Genomic DNA, 20115 nt, shown 5'->3' with positions numbered 1-20115 from the left:
GTGATCTGCCCACCTCGGCCTCCCAAAGTGCTGGGATTACAGGCGTGAGCCACCGCACCCAGCCTGCATCTTCATTCTTACCGTTAGCCTCAGGTTCACCCCACCTATCTTATTAAGTGGCATTGAATAAATAATTCTTACATATTATTAGGCTCATGGACACCATGACATCCAGACTGATGGGTGCCTGCTGAAGAGGGTGACCCTAGCAGGAGGACTGCCCTACGCAAGGATTCATGGAGTTTGCTCTTTCTTTTCCTTACGGTGAGAACCAAACTGCTTTCACACGGTGGGCAGAGGGGAACTGACTCAGGTTAGGAATAAGAGAGAACATCCCAACTGAAAAGCTCTTGGAATTCGCTGAACTTCAAGACACTGTGTGGACCAGCTTAGGATCAGGAGTGAGAAGAAATTAACCAAAAGGTGATTTCATTACTTTTCAGCTGGAAAAAAGATCAGATTACACTTGTGCTTTCATAATTAAGTAGCTGCCGGAATAAAACGCTTCAGATGCTTTCTATGAGAAAACTGCTGCTTGAAGTTCAGCGGAAGTTATCTACTTGATACTTAAATTCCAGGCAAGGCCTTCCGTTGGAGAAAATATCGGCACTTTGGACAAAACTGTAACATGAAAAGAAAGAGAAGAGAGGGCCTCTATCATGTAAGATGCTTATCCAAAGTGGATTTGGTCTGGAAAGTCTTCTAAAACCTTCCACATGACTGTGGAATAAGTCATGTGGAGTACGGGGATAAGCGAATCTCTCAAATTCCACCACGTACGCCCTCATTCAACCTGGATCCTTAGAGTGGCCTCCAGGGCACTCTTTGCTCAGGACTCAGTCAGCTGTTGGCCACACCCATGCTCTCCAGTCTCCTGAGACCCTATTTGGTTCTCAGAGGGCTAAAAAGCAGTGTGGTTAAATATCTCAGGACTCAAAGTATTCTTACTGTGGTTGGAGAAATGATAGAATCACACCCCATAAAACAATGAAAACAGTGCTAGAAAAACGTCGAGAGACAGAAATATCTCTAAGAGGCCACAGTTAGAGTGAAGGCAGGGAGGGTTTTTAAAGCTGGGCGGTGGGCCGGGGTGGGGGGGACAAGTCAAAATCATGTGGAAACTGGTTTCCCTTTCCTATGGCTAAAATGCTCAAACGGGAGAAAGGAGTTTCAAAAATGTTCTTGGAAATAAAATACCATCTCTCACGAATTCTTCGGCCTCTGCTGTCCCAGTGTCACTTCTCTGAGATGTAAACAGACGAGTTCTGAGAAAGAAGCTGAACTTGCATTTCTCCCTATTTCTATTTGTTCCAAACTTGTAGCATTTCTAACAGGATGAAGTGGAAGAGAAAGGAAAAGAGACGCAAGTGTAGAAAGATGGAAGATCCCAGCTGCAAATGGCCATTTGCAGTTAGATGGAACAGCTGCTGATGTTCAGGGAAATGCATGTCTCTCTTCAGATGGGAAGGGGCAGTGGAAAGGGGTGACTTGAGTTCCTGGCTGGCTACCAATCATCCCATCTTTCTGTGTGGGTTCCTCATCTGGAAAGTGGCAGTGATACTTGTGCTTGCTTTTCCTATCTACAAAGATTATTGTGAGAGCTATAAGGTGAGGTACAAAATCTCGCTTTTAAAAATACAAAGCAGAATCAAGATGTCAATAATAAGGATAGTAATTGTGTTAGTTATTTGCAATCATCCATTATAGTTAGTCATCTAGGATCCTGGATCATTCTCCTGGTTTTACTAGAGTTTTGGATCCGCTCACCCCCAAATCCCTTGCTGAAGGGTGGAGCCCTGTCAGCCATGGGTGGGGAACCACTTCCTCTTGCCTTTCTACTTTCTGTCTTCCAAACATGCCCAGGGCCTTTGCACCTGCTGTTCCCCCTGCCTGGTACCTCTCTCCTGTGGCTTGCCCCATAGCTGATCCTTCTCTTTGTCCACTTCTCAGCGAAGATGGCACTTCAGGGAGCCCTTCCCTTGCTGTTGCAGAGAGAGCAGCGCCCTCCCCAGTCACGTCCAACCCTGAACTGTTTTGTTTTCTTCATAGCCCTAGCATCATAGAAAATCACCCTGTGCATTCGTTGATGTGCACGGGGGCAAGGGCTTTGTGTTGCTTAACCCAGCATCCTGAACCGTGTTTGTTGAATGAATACAGAACCCCGTTTGCTCTGGGGGAGCATAGAAAAACAGTCTTCTATCATATATCATAGCCAGCTGCAAACAGCAGATGGCTTCCCATATCCCAGAGAGTGAGAACGAGAGAGAGAGAGAGAGAGAGAGAGAGAGAGAGAGAGAGAGAGAGAGAGAGACAGAGAGAGTGTTTGGGTCTTCCTCCTCTGTCCCTACTCGGGGTAGCAGTCAGCATTCCCCCACTGGTTCCACCAGGCTCAGTCAAGGTCTCTAGGACATGGCCACCCCTGACCTGTGTAAACGGTCCTGCTGGGGTGGGTGGGTGGTAGTTCGTGCTGGTTTGGGTCAGAGGCACCCAGTGGCCCAGGTGAGCGTGGGGCGAGGGCGCAGACGAGAAGGGGCACGAGGGCGCCGCTCGGAGGACCCAGCTGCAAGCACCGGTCCCGGGCGCGCCCCAGCCCACCCACTCGCGTGCCCACGGCGGTATTATTCCCTATAAGGATCTGAACGGTCCGGGGGCGGCCCCGCCCCGTTGCCCCGTGCCCCCGGCCCCGCCCCCTTTTTGGAGGGCCGATGAGGTAATGCGGCTCTGCCATTGGTCTGAGGGGGCGGGCCCCAACAGCCCGAGGCGGGGTCCCCGGGGGCCCAGCGCTATATCACTCGGCCGCCCAGGCAGCGGCGCAGAGCGGGCAGCAGGAAGGCGGCGGGTGCTCAGACGGCTTCTCCTCCTCCTCTTGCTCCTCCAGCTCCTGCTCCTTCGCAGGGAGGCCGCCCGCGGAGTCCTGCGCCAGCGCCGAGGCAGCCTCGCCGCACCCCATCCCGTCCCGCCGGGCACTCGGAGGGCAGCGCGCCGGAGGCCAAAGTTGCCCCGCACGGCCCGGCGGGCGAGCGAGCTCGGGCTGCAGCAGCCCCGCCGGCGGCGCGCACGGCAACTTTGGAGAGGCGAGCAGCAGCCCCGGCAGCGGCGGCAACAGCGGCAATGACTCCTTGGCTCGGGCTCATCGTGCTCCTGGGCAGCTGGAGCCTGGGGGACTGGGGCGCCGAGGCGTGCACATGCTCGCCCAGCCACCCCCAGGACGCCTTCTGCAACTCCGACATCGGTAAGCGCTCCTGGTGCCCCGCCCGAGCTCCAAGCTGCAGCCGGGACTGCAGCGCTGCTTAGGGAGGCAGGGCGAGCCCCACTCCTTTCCTCTGCCCCAGGAGAGGGGCAAACGGGGTTGGGACGGAGTGGAGAAACTCGATGTCCTTGGGTGGGGGCGCTGGCATAACTGAGAGGGGAAGATGCCCTGCAGAGGAAGCTCACAGTGGCTGAGTGAGCCCCTGGCCGCCTTTGCTTTCCTAACTTAGGGCGTGGGGTTCCTACTGGTCCTTTTGACATCTGGAAAATGTCCCCATTCACTACTAACAAGGAAGGGCTAGAAGAGAAGGGTGAGGAAAGGGTGGGTTCCCCAAACTTGGAATACTAACTAAAGTGCTGGGAAATTGAATAGTTAAAAAAAAAAAAAAAAAAAAAAAAGTTGCCAGCCACGTGCACGGAAAGTTGCAGGAGAAACTCGGAGTACTCCGACTCTGCATCATCACCTGCGCCCATGAAATTCATTCTTTTCACTGAGACCCAACCCAGCTGCAGGCTTCCCAAGCAAGCGCTAACTGAGCTTCTGGGACTGCCAAGTTTGGGTGGATTTAAGGGGGAAAATGAGGAGAAAGCTGTGGCGTTGACCCACCCCCTGGAGGCACTGTGTTTGAGAGTGTTGATAGCCAGCAGAAGGTGGCGTGTGCGAGGGGTCACTGACCACATAGCTGTGAAAATTCACAGGAAGGCTATTTTTTTTTTCCTTGAACGCATGTGGGGAGGGGGAGAATGGGCAGTGGAAAACAGATTTGTCACCAAAAGAACAAAGCTGCCAAGGGGTCACATCACGGTGACAGTTCCAGACTGGACTTAGTGTCTTGAGTAGAGAGACCCTGTAAAGAGTAGACCTCCTACTCCTTAGCCTGTATGGAGGGCCCCGAGAGCATCCTGGGAGGCTTGTCTGGGAGTGTTTGGGACAGTCGTGTTTGGATGGCCAAAGGCGGAGTGGCATCTGGGAAACATTTCTCTCCTCCTTTCCAGCCCATAAAGTGTGCAAGTCCAGTGGCCCTCCTGGGAGAATGTGTGTGTTTACGCGCTGGGCTGGGCAGTGGGGTGGGACAGCCTTGCCGCCCTCTGCCTGTGTCGATTCAGAGGTGAAGAATGGAGCGTGTGTGTTTTAAGTACAGTCATAAAGGAGAAGGAAATTTTCCACTGAGTCTTGGGTGAGGGACTCTACCAGTGTGTTGTGGTGAGGAGGGGGAGGAGGCAGGAGCTTGGCAGGGGAGACAGTGGAGGCCAGGAGGGGCACTGCTGGTGGGCTGGGCTGAGCCTAGAGGTCAGAGTGGGGGTGTGGTGACCAGAATGTCAGTGCAGTTGGCAGCTGAGGGTGTTTGTGTGACCTGAGGTCACCCTTGTAAGAGGCTCCCTGGGGCCTGCAGGGTACATCCTCCCCTCCCCCTCCGGGGGAACCCAGCTGGTCCTGGGTTTGTGGATTGCTTAGAAAGATCCTTTTGGGCAGCCTGAAGCCTGGGGAGGGTTTTCCTCCCTCTTCCCGTGACCACCTCCACCCACATTCCACTTATCCTTTCCCTCCTCATCCCAGTTGGTGACATTCCCACCTGATTAGTGTGGGGAGTTGCTGCTACGGCTGAGTTCCAGTTTTGCCCAGGGGGAGCGCACACATGCGGCCAGGAGGCTGGCAGGTGGAATCAGGGTGTGCAGGGGTGCAGCCCAAGTCTTTTTCTGCTGGAAAATGAGCTGGGTGGGTTCATCTATGTTTTTTTGGTATGTAGTGGGAGTGGGTCCCCATTCTTCCCCCTTGCCCTTTGCTTTGGGGTTTCTACCCTAGAAATTGACGACGGAAAAGTGCAAACAGCGTGAGTAGATCCTGCTTCCAATGGGGGCCTTCCCGTCTGTTTACTGCTTAGGTTTCCTGCGGTGGGTCTGAGCGATGCAGAAAGTTTCTTACAATTTCTCTGGATTGATTCAAGAAATAGCTCCCTTGCTCCTCTTCATAAATTTCCCAGAGAAAAGCTAAGTTACCAGGAAGTACCCAAAGACCAGGAGATTATGGAATCTAAAAGAAAAAAAAGAAACAAAAAATCTTCGATGCTCTGGCACAGATCCCAAATTGTTCTGCCTGGCTTTGGTGCACTGCACTAGTGGCAGGGATGAGCTAATGCTTTTAAAATGGGAGGTGTGGGTGTGAGCTGCTTGCCTGCCGACCTCCCTCGCCTTGCACAGCAACCTGCTGGCATCCAGTACTTGGCTCCCAAGTTTCCTTGCTCAGAGCCTTTCTGGTTTCCAGTCTGGGTTGAAACTCTGTCCATTCTCTCCCTCAAAAAAATATGAAGGAGCTCCCCATTCCTTGGGACCTGCACAACCCCACCAGTCAACTTTGTAGCCCCCTAAAGGTGTTCACGCAAGCCTGTCAACTTCCTCTTTTAAAACCATCATGGTAGTTTTCTCTTCATGGCTTGGTGCCATGTGGGCCTAGCAAAAGGCACAGGAGGCCTGGCCCGGCCCTCTCCCGGGGGGCTGCCTGATGGCCTTTCCCTCTCTCTCTGCTCATCCACAGGTGTCTCTTTCTGTCGTTTTTCCCCAAAGTCCTAGGGCCTGGCATGGCGTTCTGGGGGAGGAGGAGTTAAAAGGTGTTTCTATGGCAACTCCAGGCCCTGTACCCTATGGAAGTGTTTAGGAGGATAATAAACTACATGACGACTTATAAGACACACTGTTGGGGAAAGAAAGGGACTTGGAAGCAGGCAGGATGTCTGTGGCCCCCCCTCCCTGGCCAGTCATTGCCCCTGAAACTCCTGACAAAACCTTAACTCTAGAAGAGGAATGGGAGGGGGCTGGGGATGAAGGAGGCAGCCTCGGCCAGGGCAGATCCACTCTGGCAGCTCTGTCCAGCTTAGGAAGGGCTGGGCTGTGCCAAGGGCTTTCTGAAAATGTTCGTGCGTGAGTGTGTGTGTGGCTTCTGCAAAGGTGGCGGGCAGGCCTGAGGGGGGTGCAGCAGAGAGAGAGAATTTTGCTTCAGAATGCCAAGCCCTTCTCTCCTCCTCTCCGGCCACCTTTGCATGGGAGGAATGGGGCTGTAGGATAGAGCATGTTTGGGGCCTGCCTCTGAGCCTGTTGGGAATTTGAGCATAAGGCTCAGCTGGGGGGCCGGCTGCCAGCCCCAGAGGATGGCCCCTGGATATCTCCAAATTGTTTTGACAGGGGCCAGTGCCAGCAGATTTTTTCAGGATCAGATCTGAAGTTGTCGTTTTAGCAAAGAAGCCATTTTCAAAGAAACCAGATCCATTCCCTCTCCCTCTCACACACAATGACACCTCAACACTGGGCTTTGCAACTTAAGGAAAATAGAAAGAATCAGACTTTGGAGAGGTGCCAGCACTTGGTAGGGCAAGTCTGGGGGACCCAGGCTGTGGATATCTTGGGAACCATGGAAAGAGGAGAGCTGTTATCCGGCTGGAGGAAGGAAGAGGCATCTCTCAGGCCCCTCCTGGTTGCAAGCACTTCCCAAATGCCATCTCTTTCACCCCCTCCCCCGCCCAGCAACCTTAAGAGTAGGCATTGCACCCATTTTTCAGAAGGAAAACACTGAGGCTGAAGAGACTGTGCTTGTCTACAGCCACCTAGTTGCTAAATGATACAGCTAAAACATATTATCAGTTATACTATGCTTCAAAAACGTGTCAACTTTCATTGACACATGATATTCTAAGGTGACCAGGAGACGGAATGGATGGTTAACATTTGAAGAATGCCTTTCTTCTACATTTGGGTTTTCTTTAAAAATATGAAGACAGCCAAAATGGCCAGAGGTTTTAGTTAAACATCATCTTCAGGGAGGGAGAGCTTATTGTTATTCTAGGGCATCATAGAGGAAAATTCTAATGTTCTTTGGATATTAGAACTGGAAAAGACCCTTGAAGCCATCAAGTCTCAGTAATAAAAGGACCTGGTTTGTCTCACTGTGGCCCAGGGAGAAGTAAAGTTAATAGAGACAAGCCATTTCAGGGCTTCAAGACTCTTCACTTACAGGTGGGGACGAGTTAGGGGTCCCCAGGGGAAGGTACCCAGTCTGCCAGTGTGGTGGGAGGAAAGCCAGGGGGGTAGTCAGGAGACTGGGTCTCAGCTGGAGAAGGTGCCCCTCGGACAGTTCTGTGTCCCTTTCACAGTCCCTGGATAGATAAGGCTAGAAAAGTGGCCACAGAAGTAGCTTGGGTTGAGGGATTTTTGTTTGTTTTGCAGGAACAGCAGGAACCATTCAGCTCCACTGCTGAATGGCACATTCCAACAGGTTCATTAATTAAAAACAAAACCAAAAACACAATTCTCCATCGCATTTGGCTTTTACCATTCCAGCCAGTATGGACAAGGAGGCCGCTTCTTCTACCTTTTGTCGTAGTCAACTCCTGGGTGGCCTTGAGAGGCAGGGTGGGGTGGTGGAAAGGCAATGGGGAGGGCGGATCCCAGCTCCACTCCTTCCTCTGGGGCTTGCTGGCTGTGTGTGCCTAGGCACATATGGGCAATCTTTGAGCTTTAGTTTTCTTATTTATACAAGGGGAATAACAATTTGTACCATCTTGGCCTGTTTTATCTACATTTTAAGAGCTACAAGTATATGCATGCATTCTATGTCCATGTATGTATCTCTGTGTATATGATACATTGCTAAACGATATATTTATGATCTATGATATATCCATTTCTATTTATCATCTATCTATCTATCTAAAATTGGAGAAGAGTAAAATCTTTTCTGATTACTTTTTCAGAAAAGTGTGTTACTTGTTGCACACTTTAGTTCCTTCTCCAAATCCTTTTCTTCCTATACATTTACATACTTAGGCACCCAGAGCAAATCTATAGTTTTTCCCTTAGAAACATGAATAGTAGAAAACTAAAAATAGTGGAATACCACATAATATCACATATAGTATTCTGCTTGTTTCCCATTCAACAATGTGTACTTGAGATCTTTCTACTTAATATATTTATAACTGTCAGAGGGGCACCTTCTCCAGATGGTACCCAGTCTCCTGACTGACCCCTGGCTTTCCTCCCACCACACTGGCAGACTGGGTAGCTCCCCCTGGGGACTCCCAACTCATCTCCACCTTTAAGGGAAGAGTCTTGGAGCCCTGAAATGTCTTGTCTCTATTAACTTTACTTCTCCCTGGGCCACAGTGAGACAAACAAAGTCCTTTTATTACTGTGGATTGATGGTTTGGAGGATATATACATATATAAAAAATTTCTTTTATGTATTTCATGAGGTTATAATTTTAAACAGCTAATAAGTATAGAGTGATTACTATGTGCCAGGCATTATTCTAAGTCATTAACTTACATTAACTCATTTAATGCTCTCAGTTTTATAAAGGAAAGAGTGCTATTTTCATCTCCATTTCACAGCTGAGGAAACTGAGGCTTAGAAAAATGAGGTAACTTGTTTAAGGTTATACTGCTAGCAAGGAATAGAGCCTGTATTTAAGCCCCTTCACCCTGGCTCTAAAATATATTCAACAACTATACTATAGATCACATTATACTATATCATATTATATATGTTACTACATACTCTTATAAGTATATAATGTACGTTTTCCATTTTAATAGTTCCTGCCAATTTGGCCTCCACAGTGGCTGTGTTAACATAGTTCTTTTCGTATATGCAACATGAGGGGATGGAGGAGTATTAGAGCCCTGTGCTTAAGAGACTTCCATGCTTCTCTCAAATAGAAAAACAATTTATAATTTTTATTGACTTTTTCAGTTTTTTTTTTCTTTTCCTTCTTTTTGTCTCTTTGAAAGGGAGCAAAATTAGGGCCATGAAGATCAAGTTAACGGGAGTATTTTCACAGGGCAAGGAAGGCTGCAATGTCAGGAAAGCTGTGGTCCTTGACTTGTTGCATGTTGGAGTAATTCGGTTGAAGATAGTTTTATTTATGTATTTATTTTGCTTTCATAATAAGCAATGGACCATTTATTATACCAAGTTGTTTGACTTTGAGGACTCACATGGACTCAGGTTCAAAGGTATATGTGACTGTGTTTTGAACACACATACACAGGGTTTTGCTTTCTGACTCAAAGCTGTCCACTGGCGAGGCTCATGGTGGCAGCAAGGGCACTCACTGCTCTGTCTCCCTTCTTGTTGCATATGGATGGCACTTGGGTGACAGCGGTGGGATGGTCACAAGGAGGAGGATGGACTGCCGAGAGGGAGGCTGGGTGGACCCCAGCCAAGAAGGACACTGGAGTCTTATTATTATGGGAGCTAGAAGGGCTGGTTTAGGAAAGAATTCCTGTTCTGATGGAAGCTCTTCAGTGGACTCTTAGGAAAAAGTATCATCAAATGACTTTTACAAGGGCCAGTGTGGACCCTGCCCACCTCATCCTCATAGTCTCCTCACTGGTCTGTCCTGCTCCAGCTGTTCATACTCTGTCTCTCTGGCTCTTGGCCTGTGACACCCCCTCGGTTTTGAACACTCCTCATGAACTTCTCCTTCTCTAGGTCTCCTTTGGTTCCTTTCCCTGATCACTCCTTGGCATTGGTACCAGATGAACAGTCATAAACCGTGCCCATATTTTAAGCATGCTTAAAAATGCCATCTCTAGTAAAAGCCAAATTCTCCAAAGCTGCATGGGAAGTTCCCAGAGGGGATCATTCTTGTCCTGGGAGAGAGAACTTAGGGCTGTGTGCCACCCAGAGGGACGCACCTAACCCACTTGAGAGGGAAAGCACCCACTATGCTCTCTGCATTACTTGATAAGTCTAGTCCTGTCTTCTGGTGGACATGATACCCTAGCACCCTCCCAGAGAAGCAAGTGGAGATTTCTAAATGCCAAGCCTGCAGGAGATCACCAACATAATACTGTAATGACTTTTCACAGTAAGTGTGGTGCACTTACTATGTGCCAGGCATGGTCCCAAGCTCCTTACTTGCGTATCAGTCATCCCAGCTGCCTGATGAGCTGTCTCAGGCTAGGGAAGCCAAATGGCTTGCCCCAGCTCACACCACTTGCAACCTACACTTGCTTAGCCTATCTCCAAAACCTGTGTTTCCAATCAGTCTCTTGTATAGACCAAGGGCTACAACTTTTTAGACTTGGGAAGATTCTACCCGTTTTGTGACCTCTCCACGTGAGTCTCTGGCTCCCCACTGTTGGGCAGCCCCCGTCAGTCTGCTTATCTTTGGTTTTCTTCCTCTCCAGATGTGCCTTCCTTGCTGTCCCCAAATTTTATTACTGTATAGTCAGTTCTGGAATCCTAACATAACCAAGCCTCATCTCCTAACCCAGGACCCTTTCAACTGTCTCAGTGGTTCCCAGCCTTTTCAACACTAAGAAATTTTTTAAAATTAATTTTTCCCTTCAATGAGTTCTGTGTTTGGAACAGTTATCCATCACAATTTCATGTGTTGAGTGTTGATTAACTTTCCATTAAAAAACAAATTAAAATATAACTAGAACTGCTGATACTAGCCAGTCATTCTTCTGACACAATCAGCTAATATACTAATTAATTATAGCCCAAAGCAAGGACCGGTTGGTGTTTTTGTAAGCCTGGGAAGCTTTCTCATGGGTTCCTGGGCGATTGCGTTGTCGAATTTGGGTTGACTTACTGATATGCCAAAAATAGCTCCTGCCTTCTTTGGTATATCGCTGTCCTTTGCCCCTCCTGAGAATGGTGCTTTAGTTTCATGCCAACTTAGCATCTCTTCTCCCCGTGGGCAGGTCCCATGCACTTACTGCCATTGTCACTTCTCCCTGTTACCCACAGTGCTGGCACCATGCCTGGGATAGACAGCAGGTCGCTGATGTGTCCTGGTTGAGGTTTCTATCCTTTCAGAGGAGGTGATATGGGTTCAGGTATTTTCCTGTGTTCATGTCTGGCATCCAGGGGTACACAAAGTATTGATTCCAGCTAAAGGACTTACTAAATACTGTTTGACAGGAGGTCAACAGGTGTCTATCTGGGCTGCAGTGGAACTAAGAGGTCTTTTTGTTCAGTTGTTAAAAAATTAGTGTTTGTGGCTGCAGAGGGGCCCCAGAGAACCTTTCCTGATCCATTTAGAGGCCACCTGTATGGCCAGGATGGCTTTGCTGTCACAGAAGGGACGGTCCACACTACCCAACACTCAAGTCTGATTTATGTTCATGTAAATCCGATCACCTAATGGTGGCATTCACGGCTTGGAGACAAGAAACTTTAAGTGTTTCCAGGCCTGCAGCCACCTGGCTTTTTGTGGGGGTGGGGAAGGGAAGGAAAGCTGTAGGATCCGGCCTCAGAGAGCCCAAGGTAAAGTTCAGTTAGTGGAAAAACAGAGCCCTAGATGATTGGGCGAGGCAGGGGGTGGGTGTTGAGGAGCGGAGGAGAGGGGAAGTCCTGAGCTGACCAAGCCTCCAAAAGCCATTCCGGAACCAGAGATCTTAAATATTACATGGCAATTATCCCCTCTGCCTCTGCCCATGAGGGTGCCAAGAAGAGCTGTTTCATTCAGAAACTTCAGGGCTCCTGCAATCCCTGGATTAGGATGTGGGGATGGTGAGTTTCGCAACCAGGGTCAGATTTCACGAAGACTTACTTTCGTGACTTGAGGTGTTTGACTAAGGTGTTTGCATTTCATGTATTAGGAAGGGCTCCCTTTTGACTTAGACTTTATCATTATGAATAAACTCCCTGCCTTTTAGATTTGGAAACATAATAGCTCTCGTGAGCTCTGCTACTCCCAAGCTCGGGCGGGTTCTTTGCCTCAGTTTCCTCATCTCTAAAATGGGGGGACATATATTATGTACCACGTGGTAACTTCATTGGCAATTAAGTGAAATACTTCACGGAATGTTTAGCACTAAATATTCCTTAGTGTTGAAAGGCTAGGAACCACTGAGACAGTTGAAAGGGTGCTGGGTTAGGAGATGAGGCTTGGTTATGTTAGGATCCCAGAACTGACTACACAGTAATAAAATTAGGGGGCAGCAGGGAAGGCACGTCTGGAGGGGAAGAAAACCAAAGATAAGCAGACTGAGGGGAGGCCCAACAGTGGGGAGCCAAAGACTCACATGGAGAGGTCGCAAAATGGGTAGAATCTTCCCAAGTCTAAAAAGTTGTAGCCCTTGGTCTATACAAGAGACTGATTCCTGGCACAGAACAGCTCGATAAGAATAAGCATGAGCTTTTAGTAGTAGTGTTGTTACAGAGCAGAGCTGATATTCTCACTTCACTTTCGGTAAGGAAAAGGGGGCTCTGAGGTGTGATGTGATGTTTTCCAGGGTCATATACAGACAGCTGAGCTTCAGAGTCATGGTTTGACCCCCCCACCTCCAAATCTAATGTGTTCCATTTTGTCACGGTGCTTCCCATGGGACACAGAAAGAAACAACAAAGTTCCTACTCTATTTTCACAACTCTTCACATTTGAGAGTCTTAAGTCCATTTGATCTCATTTGATGACAACCTCCCAACAAGGAAAGCAGGATGGCATTGGGGGGGTCAGTCATAGTTCCCAGTTAGTGGATGTCAGTACTGAGAATGGCGGGGTTCAGTGGCTTAGCCATATAGCCAATACGTGGAATGGGATTGGAACCCATGTCTTCCGAGGCCAAGCCCAATACTTGTCAAGGATCTGGTGCTGCCCTTCCCTCTTTAGACAGCTCCCACTGATAAGCAGAGGTAGAAGTCACTGGAGTAGCCAAAGAGAGGGCCCTAGAAATGGATTGGTGACGATGAACTTGGCTGAAGAGTCAGCACCTGCTCCCCTATCCACTGCCAGGGCTGGGAGGTGCAGTGTGGCATGGAGGAGGAGCACTGGCTGGAGTTAGGAGGCCTGAGGTCTAGTCCTAGTTCATCATCTGACTCTGGAGTCCCCTTGGTGATGTTGACCTCCCTGGGTTTGGTCTCTTATCTGTAAAACAGCAGGATTGGCTCTATGTGGTGTGTATTTCACTGAATGCCTACTACAGTCAAGTTTTTCTGGCTCTAAGTTCCCTTGGAAAGGGCTCTCTACTTTAGCTGATAACTGAGTACCTAAATCTGTCAACGACACCCTTTAGTAGGTAACTTTGTTAGAAATATGGTCTATTAAGATAAGGGCCAGGATTTCTGTGGTTGCAAAAGTGGATGCGGGCTCTGAACAAAACCTCTAATGAGCTGAGATACTTTATCAGATGACATATTTGACCACCAAACTTCCTGTTGGAGCAGGGCTGATTTGCCAAACAGATAGCAACCTTGCAGACTTAGTCGATGGTTAGAATTAAGACTCAAGGTCACTTCAGGGCCTGTCATTGATCGCGGGAGGGCTTGATAAAAATTGAACCTCATTAATACCACTAGAGAAGCTGATGGACAAGAAGTGGGATTAAGACTCAATACTCATCAAAATAAGGCTTTCCTTATCCACAGTCTACCTGAGTAGTCCTTCACTCTGGAAAATGTGGTTCATGGCTCAGCTCAAACATTTTCTGCAGCTGAGAGGACTTCTCTGTGGAAGACTGGCTCAGATGAACACATGAGTGATCCGATGGAACTTCTGTTTAAGTGAATGAGGAGGGCGTTTGGAAGACACAGATCAAATGTGTGCCCCACTGGGCAGTCACTATCTGCTCCCTGATAGGGAGAAACCCCAGTGATGGGACAGAAAGCTCCAAAGATCCTGAGGAAGTTTGGAGGGTCAAACTTCACCACTGGAAGGACTGAGAGATCTAAGAAGCTCAGAATCCAGGTTGGTCTCCAGGCTGCAGTTCTGAACAAATGGGTGCAGTGGGAAAAAGCTTATACTTGAGGTGGGAAGGTAGGTGTGGGTTCCAGTTCCTTTTTTGGCGGATTCTCTTTTGGCCTGGATTTTCTCACTTGTCATCCAGGCCTTGTCACAAACCCAGTGCCTACAGGGACCAGGCACAGAAGCTGGATATTTGAGTATCAGACGTACTGGAATATTACTCACTCCTGCCAAATATGTATATGGTTCCCCATTCTCTTGGTTTCCATTTTGGAGAGTTAAACAAGTACTAAAAATGATTTCTTTGTTATAAGACAAGCAATAAAACAGTAGGCAAGTGTGATGATAAACAGCATCTGAGCTTTGGCTTTGGAGGTGGGGAGACAATAGAGAGTGGCAGTAACTGTGGTGAACCGTACAGTCTAGGTCCCTTCTGGAGGGGCAGCTGCTGTCCAGCTCCAGCCTATTAGGATGTGAGTCCAGTGATGCCAGATTTCTAGTCTCTTAGGATAAGCAAGAAATCCGAATGTTTAATGTAACATCTTCTGAAAAGACACACACACACACACACACACACGGACCAAACAAAACATGTCCATGGGCCAGATTCAGCCTTATGGGTCACCAGTTTTGTGACCTGGAATCCATTTGATCTCTAGAATCGCCTTTCAATTCTCAGATCTCTGAGTAATACCCAATGTTTCTTTTTTCTGGCAAAATGTGTCCTGAGCTTCCCACACTTTCTGAGCTGCAGCACAGGTTCTGGAGTTAGACCACTTGGCCCAAACCTTGGCCTCGTTCATGGCTAGCTGCCTATCCCTGGACAAGTTAACTCTCTGGTCTCATTTTTCCTATCTGTAAAATGGAGAATGCAATAGTGCTTTTAACCTCATAGGTTGTGGGAGAATTCACTGACATAATGGAAATAAAAGGCCTGGCTTATTGCCTGGTATGTGGTAAGGGCCTGATAAATGTCAGCCATCATATTATTACTATGTGGTATAACTGCCTCCCCTTCGATGGGAGCCAAGTCTTGCTCACCAGCTCATTGCCTGATATTAGTAGGCATTCAATGAAAGTATCAATGAATTAATGAGAACATTTGAGAAAGATAGCATTCCAGCCTTTCCAGGCAATAGTGTACTCGTGTGTGTGTGTGTGTGTGTGTGAGAGAGAGAGAGAAAGGGAGAGAGAAAGAAAGAAAGAGAGAGAGAAAGAAAGAAAGAAAGAAAGAAAGAAAGAAAGAAAGAAAGAAAGAAAGAAAAAGAGAAAGAAAGAAAGAGAGAGAGAAAGAAAAGAAAGAAAAGAGAGAGAGGGAGGGAGGGAGGGAGGGAAGGAAAGAAAGAGGAAGGAAGGAAGGAAAGAAGGAAGGAAAGAAGGAAGGAAGGAAGGAAGGAAGGAAGGCAGGATTGAAACATTGGGAGCTGAGCTTAATGAGAAAAAGCCATTCCTAACTGCTAAGCTACCGTATTAAACAGTGGCAAGCACCTTAGAAAATAAAACAGAAACCATTGCCCATCTTTTTCTAACGGAGAAAGACAAGAGATGGCTTAACCAGAGTGGAGATTTAGAACTTCAGGTGCTGATAAATATGGTAACATCATGGGGTACTTTGGCAGCTGGACAGGTTTTATTTATTCAGGGCTCCTTTAAGCCAGAGGAGATTTCCGAAGGCTGCTAAAATAGAATGCTCCACCTGGATAGTTAACATCTGGATTTTATTTTGTTTTAAAAAGTTAATTCCAAATAGTTTGAATTCCTTCTGGTATCCCTCTGAGAAGAGTTTCTTACTGGGTGGCTCACAAGCAGGGAGACAGAAAGGGGGAAAAAAAAACTAGATTGGTATTGCCCAGGAGAAACAGGATTGTGGCTACATGTGAGCCATGTATGCAATTTTGAATTTTCCCATAGTCACGTTTAAAAAAATGAGGAAAAAGTGAAATTAATTTTAATACTATACTTAACCCAATATGTATAAAATATGACCATTTCAATATGTAATCAATTTTACACTTACTAATAAGATCTTACATTTTCAAAATTAAGTTTTTGACATCCAATATGTATTTTACACTCATAGCATATCTCAATTTGGACTAGTTGCATTTCAGCTACCTGTGGTTAGTGGCCACCACATTAATACTACAGCACGGGTCAAGATAATGTTCGCAAAGGCAAGGCATCTTTCCCTCCCCATTTCTACTTGTTTCATGAACTGTGCACAGGGATGTGGGGCTGTTGGAGGTACATTTGGCTGACCAAGGCTCAGAGGCTACTGACAGTTTTGCTGCAAGTCACTTCTAGGCCGTGTGGGTCCCAGTGCAGGGAACCCATGTGCCGTGACACTACAGAAGCCATCTGATCCAGTTCTCTCACTTGACAGATGGGGAAACTGAGGTCCAAAGAGGTATAGCAGCTTGGTTTAAGAGCTAGAGATGGAACTGGAACAAAAATAATAACAATTTGATAATGTTTAACATTGATTTGTTTTTATATGCCAAGACCTTTCCAAGCATTATCTCCTTTCAACTCTCATAACCACTCATTGAGGTAGATGCTCTTATTTATACTTTGCAGATGAAAAAAATTGAGACTTAAGAGGAATTAAATATGAAAGCAGCTACCATTTACTGACAGCTATTTAAAGACCTTTATATACATATATACACATAATAAATTCCATTCTTTACGATAAACATACATATCAGAAATTATTAGTGTCATCATCCTCGTCCTCCTCATTCCACTTTGCAGATGAAAATACTGAGGCTCTGAGAGAGACTAGGTAACTTGCCTAGTACGTACCTACACAGTGAAGCCAGATTTGAGCTAGGCCTCCTGACTCCAGAGTTCAAGCTATCTCACCAATTCTGCCCACAGTCACCCTACTCTATGATGGCAGAGCTAGTATTTGAGCAGGTGTGTCTGTTCTGTGGTCTGTGGTCTTCACCGCCCCACTAGACAGCCTGGATTTTTCTGCTCTTGAGTCCCAACACTTTCTGCCTTACTGTGTTGCTGGTAAAGAACAGAACAGGGAGGCTTTTGACTCCAGCACTGATTGAAGGGCCCAGGCAGAGCAGGCTCGTCTCCTCTGGCTTGGCTGGTTCCCAGGTTGCCCTAACCCATGAAGCCAGATTCTTGGCCAAGTTAAGCAGGGTGGGAAGAACACTTGTCCATTCCGCCTTCCCAGTTGGGCGAGGTCAGTGTACCAGGTTGGAAAGTGGTATGTGTCTAATTGCAGGGGCGGGGGGGCCCAGAGGATTAACACTCTTTAAATAGACATCAGAAAACTAAGAATAGCCTTGCTGCCTGGAAATTGATGGGCATTCCTGACTACGGGCCATCATACTCAGTAGGTGCTCAATAAACATGGGTGAAATACAGGAATAAACAAATACTGAAAATGGGTCATTGGGTGAGCACTTAGCCAGTAAAACTCTGCGCTCTATATAAAAAGAACTTCGGACTGAGGTTATATGAGTCTTCCTGCAGGCTGGAGACCTCTGTTACCTTCACTTCTCTACTTTTGCTGCCTGGAGACCAGCTTTTTCATTTTTGGCGAGGAGAACAGCAGGCAGTTCAAATGTCAGGGAAACACAAGTTCAGCTTGCTTTTTCCTTATTTCTGTCTTGTTACCTGCTATCCTGCCAGGTTAGAAAGATGGAATCACTCCCTTTTGCCCTATCATCAAGACTTTAGTGTTCCCTGGAGCACTGTAAATTTGCCATCAGACTTGGATCATCCTCTAATACCAAGCTCCCGGGTGCTTTGTGAAGGCTGCCTCATTGTCTTGCTGAGAAGAATTAAGATCGCTTCCCTGGCAGGAATTCAGCAGCACCTCTTGTAAGTCATCAGGTGTGCTGTAAGGACGGGGCAGGCAACATTTCTTTGTACTGTGGGAAGGCCTAAGTCAGTGTTTCTCAAGGTGTGATCCTCGTACCACCAATCTTAAGAAATGTTCTTTGGAGCCGGGTGCAGCGGCTCACGCATGTGAGCCCACCTTGGGAGGCTGAGGCGGGAGGATCACTTGAGCCCAGGAATTGAAGACCAGCCTGGGTCACATAGTAAGATTCTCTGTCTCTACCAATTTAAAAAAAAGAAAAAGAAAAGGTGGTTGGGCCTGTAGTCCCAGTTACTCTGGAGGCTTAGGTGGGAGAATCGCTTGAGTCCAGGGATTGCGGCTGCAATGAGCCATGATTGTGCCACTGCTCTCCAGCCAGGGTGACAGAGCAAGACCTTATCTCAAAAAAAAAAAAAAAAAAGTTATTTGGGAGAGCTGTTTATTGTATTCCCCTCTTGGAGATACATGTGGCTAGTAGCATAGTAAAGGCTCTGAGAAGTCCTGCTACATGGTGACCTCTTTAGCTGTTTAAAACAGTGTTCTCTGAACATATCTAGCCAAGGAACTAATTTTCCCAAGAAGCACCTACAAATGCAGTTGGTGAGACACTGCCCAGATGAGGATTCTGAAAACCCCCTTTGCCCACTTGCCTGCCATTGTGATTGCTGAGTAGGAAAGAAGAAAGTAGGAGGTATCATCTGCATTACACAGGGAAGCTGCTCTTCTAGGGTTGCCAAACAGAAATGGCTGTAGTGGTGCCAGTGGGTGTTTTGTAGGGACCAGAAGAAAAAGGAGGAAGGGAAGGGTGACCTTCAAGGTCACACATTTGCCAGATTTAAAGTTCCTTCCTGTGCTCATGGCTTGTTTTATAATCTTGCTTGGCTCAGTTCTGGGCACACATCAGATTCTTAAATCCTAGGATCTTGTTTATACCGTTAAGACATGACTGAAGGACAGTGTGGTGAGTGTGAAGGTGAGATGTTTCTGATTGAAGGTCCAGGGGACAGGCACTCTGGGAGCAGGTAATGAGCAGCAGGGGACATACCGGTGCAACGCCACCCTGGTCCCCTGGTCATCTGGGCCAGATCTCTCCCCTCTCTTCTATACTTCTCTTGTATCACCGTCCTAATTAATTTACCAATAGGAGCACCTTTGGGATTCTGATTAAAGCTATGCATACAAATTTCAAGAGGTTCAGAAATTCTCCTAAAAGCTATCTTGGATCATTAGAACACTTGCCCTAGAGTATCACTGAGTCAATGATGGTGTTGAAACTAAACAGCAACAAAATCCCCCAAAAAAGGTAACCTAACTTAGTCTGAAATTGTCTGAAAATTAATGGCGCTGCCAGTTCAGTGGCTGCTCAGAGCGTTTTGGAGAAGAAATTGGCTGATGGATATTTTGCAGCAGTCTGTAAGATTTGAGGTGGGATGCCATCTTTCTGGATGTGGCTCTGCTGGGCAAAGCAAGGACAGGCACATCTAGCCTATGCGGTCCATCAGGGGCACTCACATTTGTACCGGAAGAGTCTTAGCTAGCCCGGGGACTGGGGGCAGCATGGTAGTGTAGTAAAAGGGGCCAGTGTTGGCCGGGCGCGGTGGCTCATGCCTGTAATCCCAGCACTTTGGGAGGCCGAGGCGGGCGGATCATAAGGTCCAGAGATCAAGACCATCCTGGTCAACATGGTGAATCCCGTCTCTACTAAAAATACAAAAATTAGCTGGGTGTGGTGGCACGTGCCTGTAGTCCCAGCTACTCAGGAGGCTGAGGCAGGAGAATCACTAGAACCCAGGAGGTGGAGGTTGCAGTGAGCTGAGATCACGCCACTGCACTCCGGCCTGGGCAATAGAGCGAGACTCTGTCTCAAAAAAAAAAAAAAAAAGAAAAAGAAAAAAAAGACAACGGGCCAGTGCCTTCGGAAAATGGGACCCCAGGCCTGGCTCTGCTCCTTCTGCTGTGTGATTCTGGTTGAGTGGCCTTCCCTTTGAGTCCTCTGGATGCAGTTAAGGAGAAGTCTTGGGTTCTCAAGTAGTCACCATTCAGACTCTCGCTTTCAGAGCATTTAAAGGAGGAAAGGAAACAGAAGGATAGGGCTGGTGGACTTGAAAAGCCGCGTGTTTGCTGCCACCCCATTTGCTCCCAGGGCTGGGTGTCTGTCCGTCTCCCCTCCAGCGCTGGGCCTCCTGCTTGGCCTCCAGCTTTTGCACCATTAACTGCAGTCAGAAAAGCTGATGTCACTGTGGCCGGCCCAGGGGGAAAGTCTCAGGATAAAACTGCTTCCACCTGGATCTAGAGAAGGGGAAGTGGCTGGCAAGAGAGCTGCAGAGACCAGGA

General features: G+C 47.6%; 2 protein-coding genes across 4 annotated transcripts in view; one reads left to right on the top strand and one right to left on the bottom strand.

Annotated features, from left to right (window-relative positions):
• Window positions 1-20115, bottom strand: part of SYN3 (synapsin III) — a 613179-nt gene that overhangs the window by 325868 nt on the left and 267196 nt on the right. The window lies entirely within an intron of this gene.
• TIMP3 (TIMP metallopeptidase inhibitor 3) overlaps window positions 2754-20115 on the top strand; it is a 61837-nt gene continuing 44475 nt past the window's right edge. Inside the window, exons 1-2 of one of the 3 annotated variants that reach the window (XM_011978987.1) lie at window positions 2818-2930; window positions 3178-3232. Coding sequence is in view for 1 of the 3 variants with exons in the window: in XM_011978986.1 (XP_011834376.1) it covers window positions 3112-3232 (121 nt within the window). In the remaining 2 variants the exon portion in view is untranslated. Of the gene's footprint in view, window positions 3233-20115 lie in introns of all 3 variants that reach the window. The other 2 variants (XM_011978989.1, XM_011978986.1) reach the window with 2 other exon arrangements.

This window comes from Mandrillus leucophaeus, unplaced genomic scaffold (genome assembly GCF_000951045.1).
Source record: "Mandrillus leucophaeus isolate KB7577 unplaced genomic scaffold, Mleu.le_1.0 Scaffold2, whole genome shotgun sequence".
Lineage (NCBI taxonomy): Eukaryota > Metazoa > Chordata > Mammalia > Primates > Cercopithecidae > Mandrillus > Mandrillus leucophaeus.
This window is presented reverse-complemented; position numbering and strand designations above follow the sequence as displayed.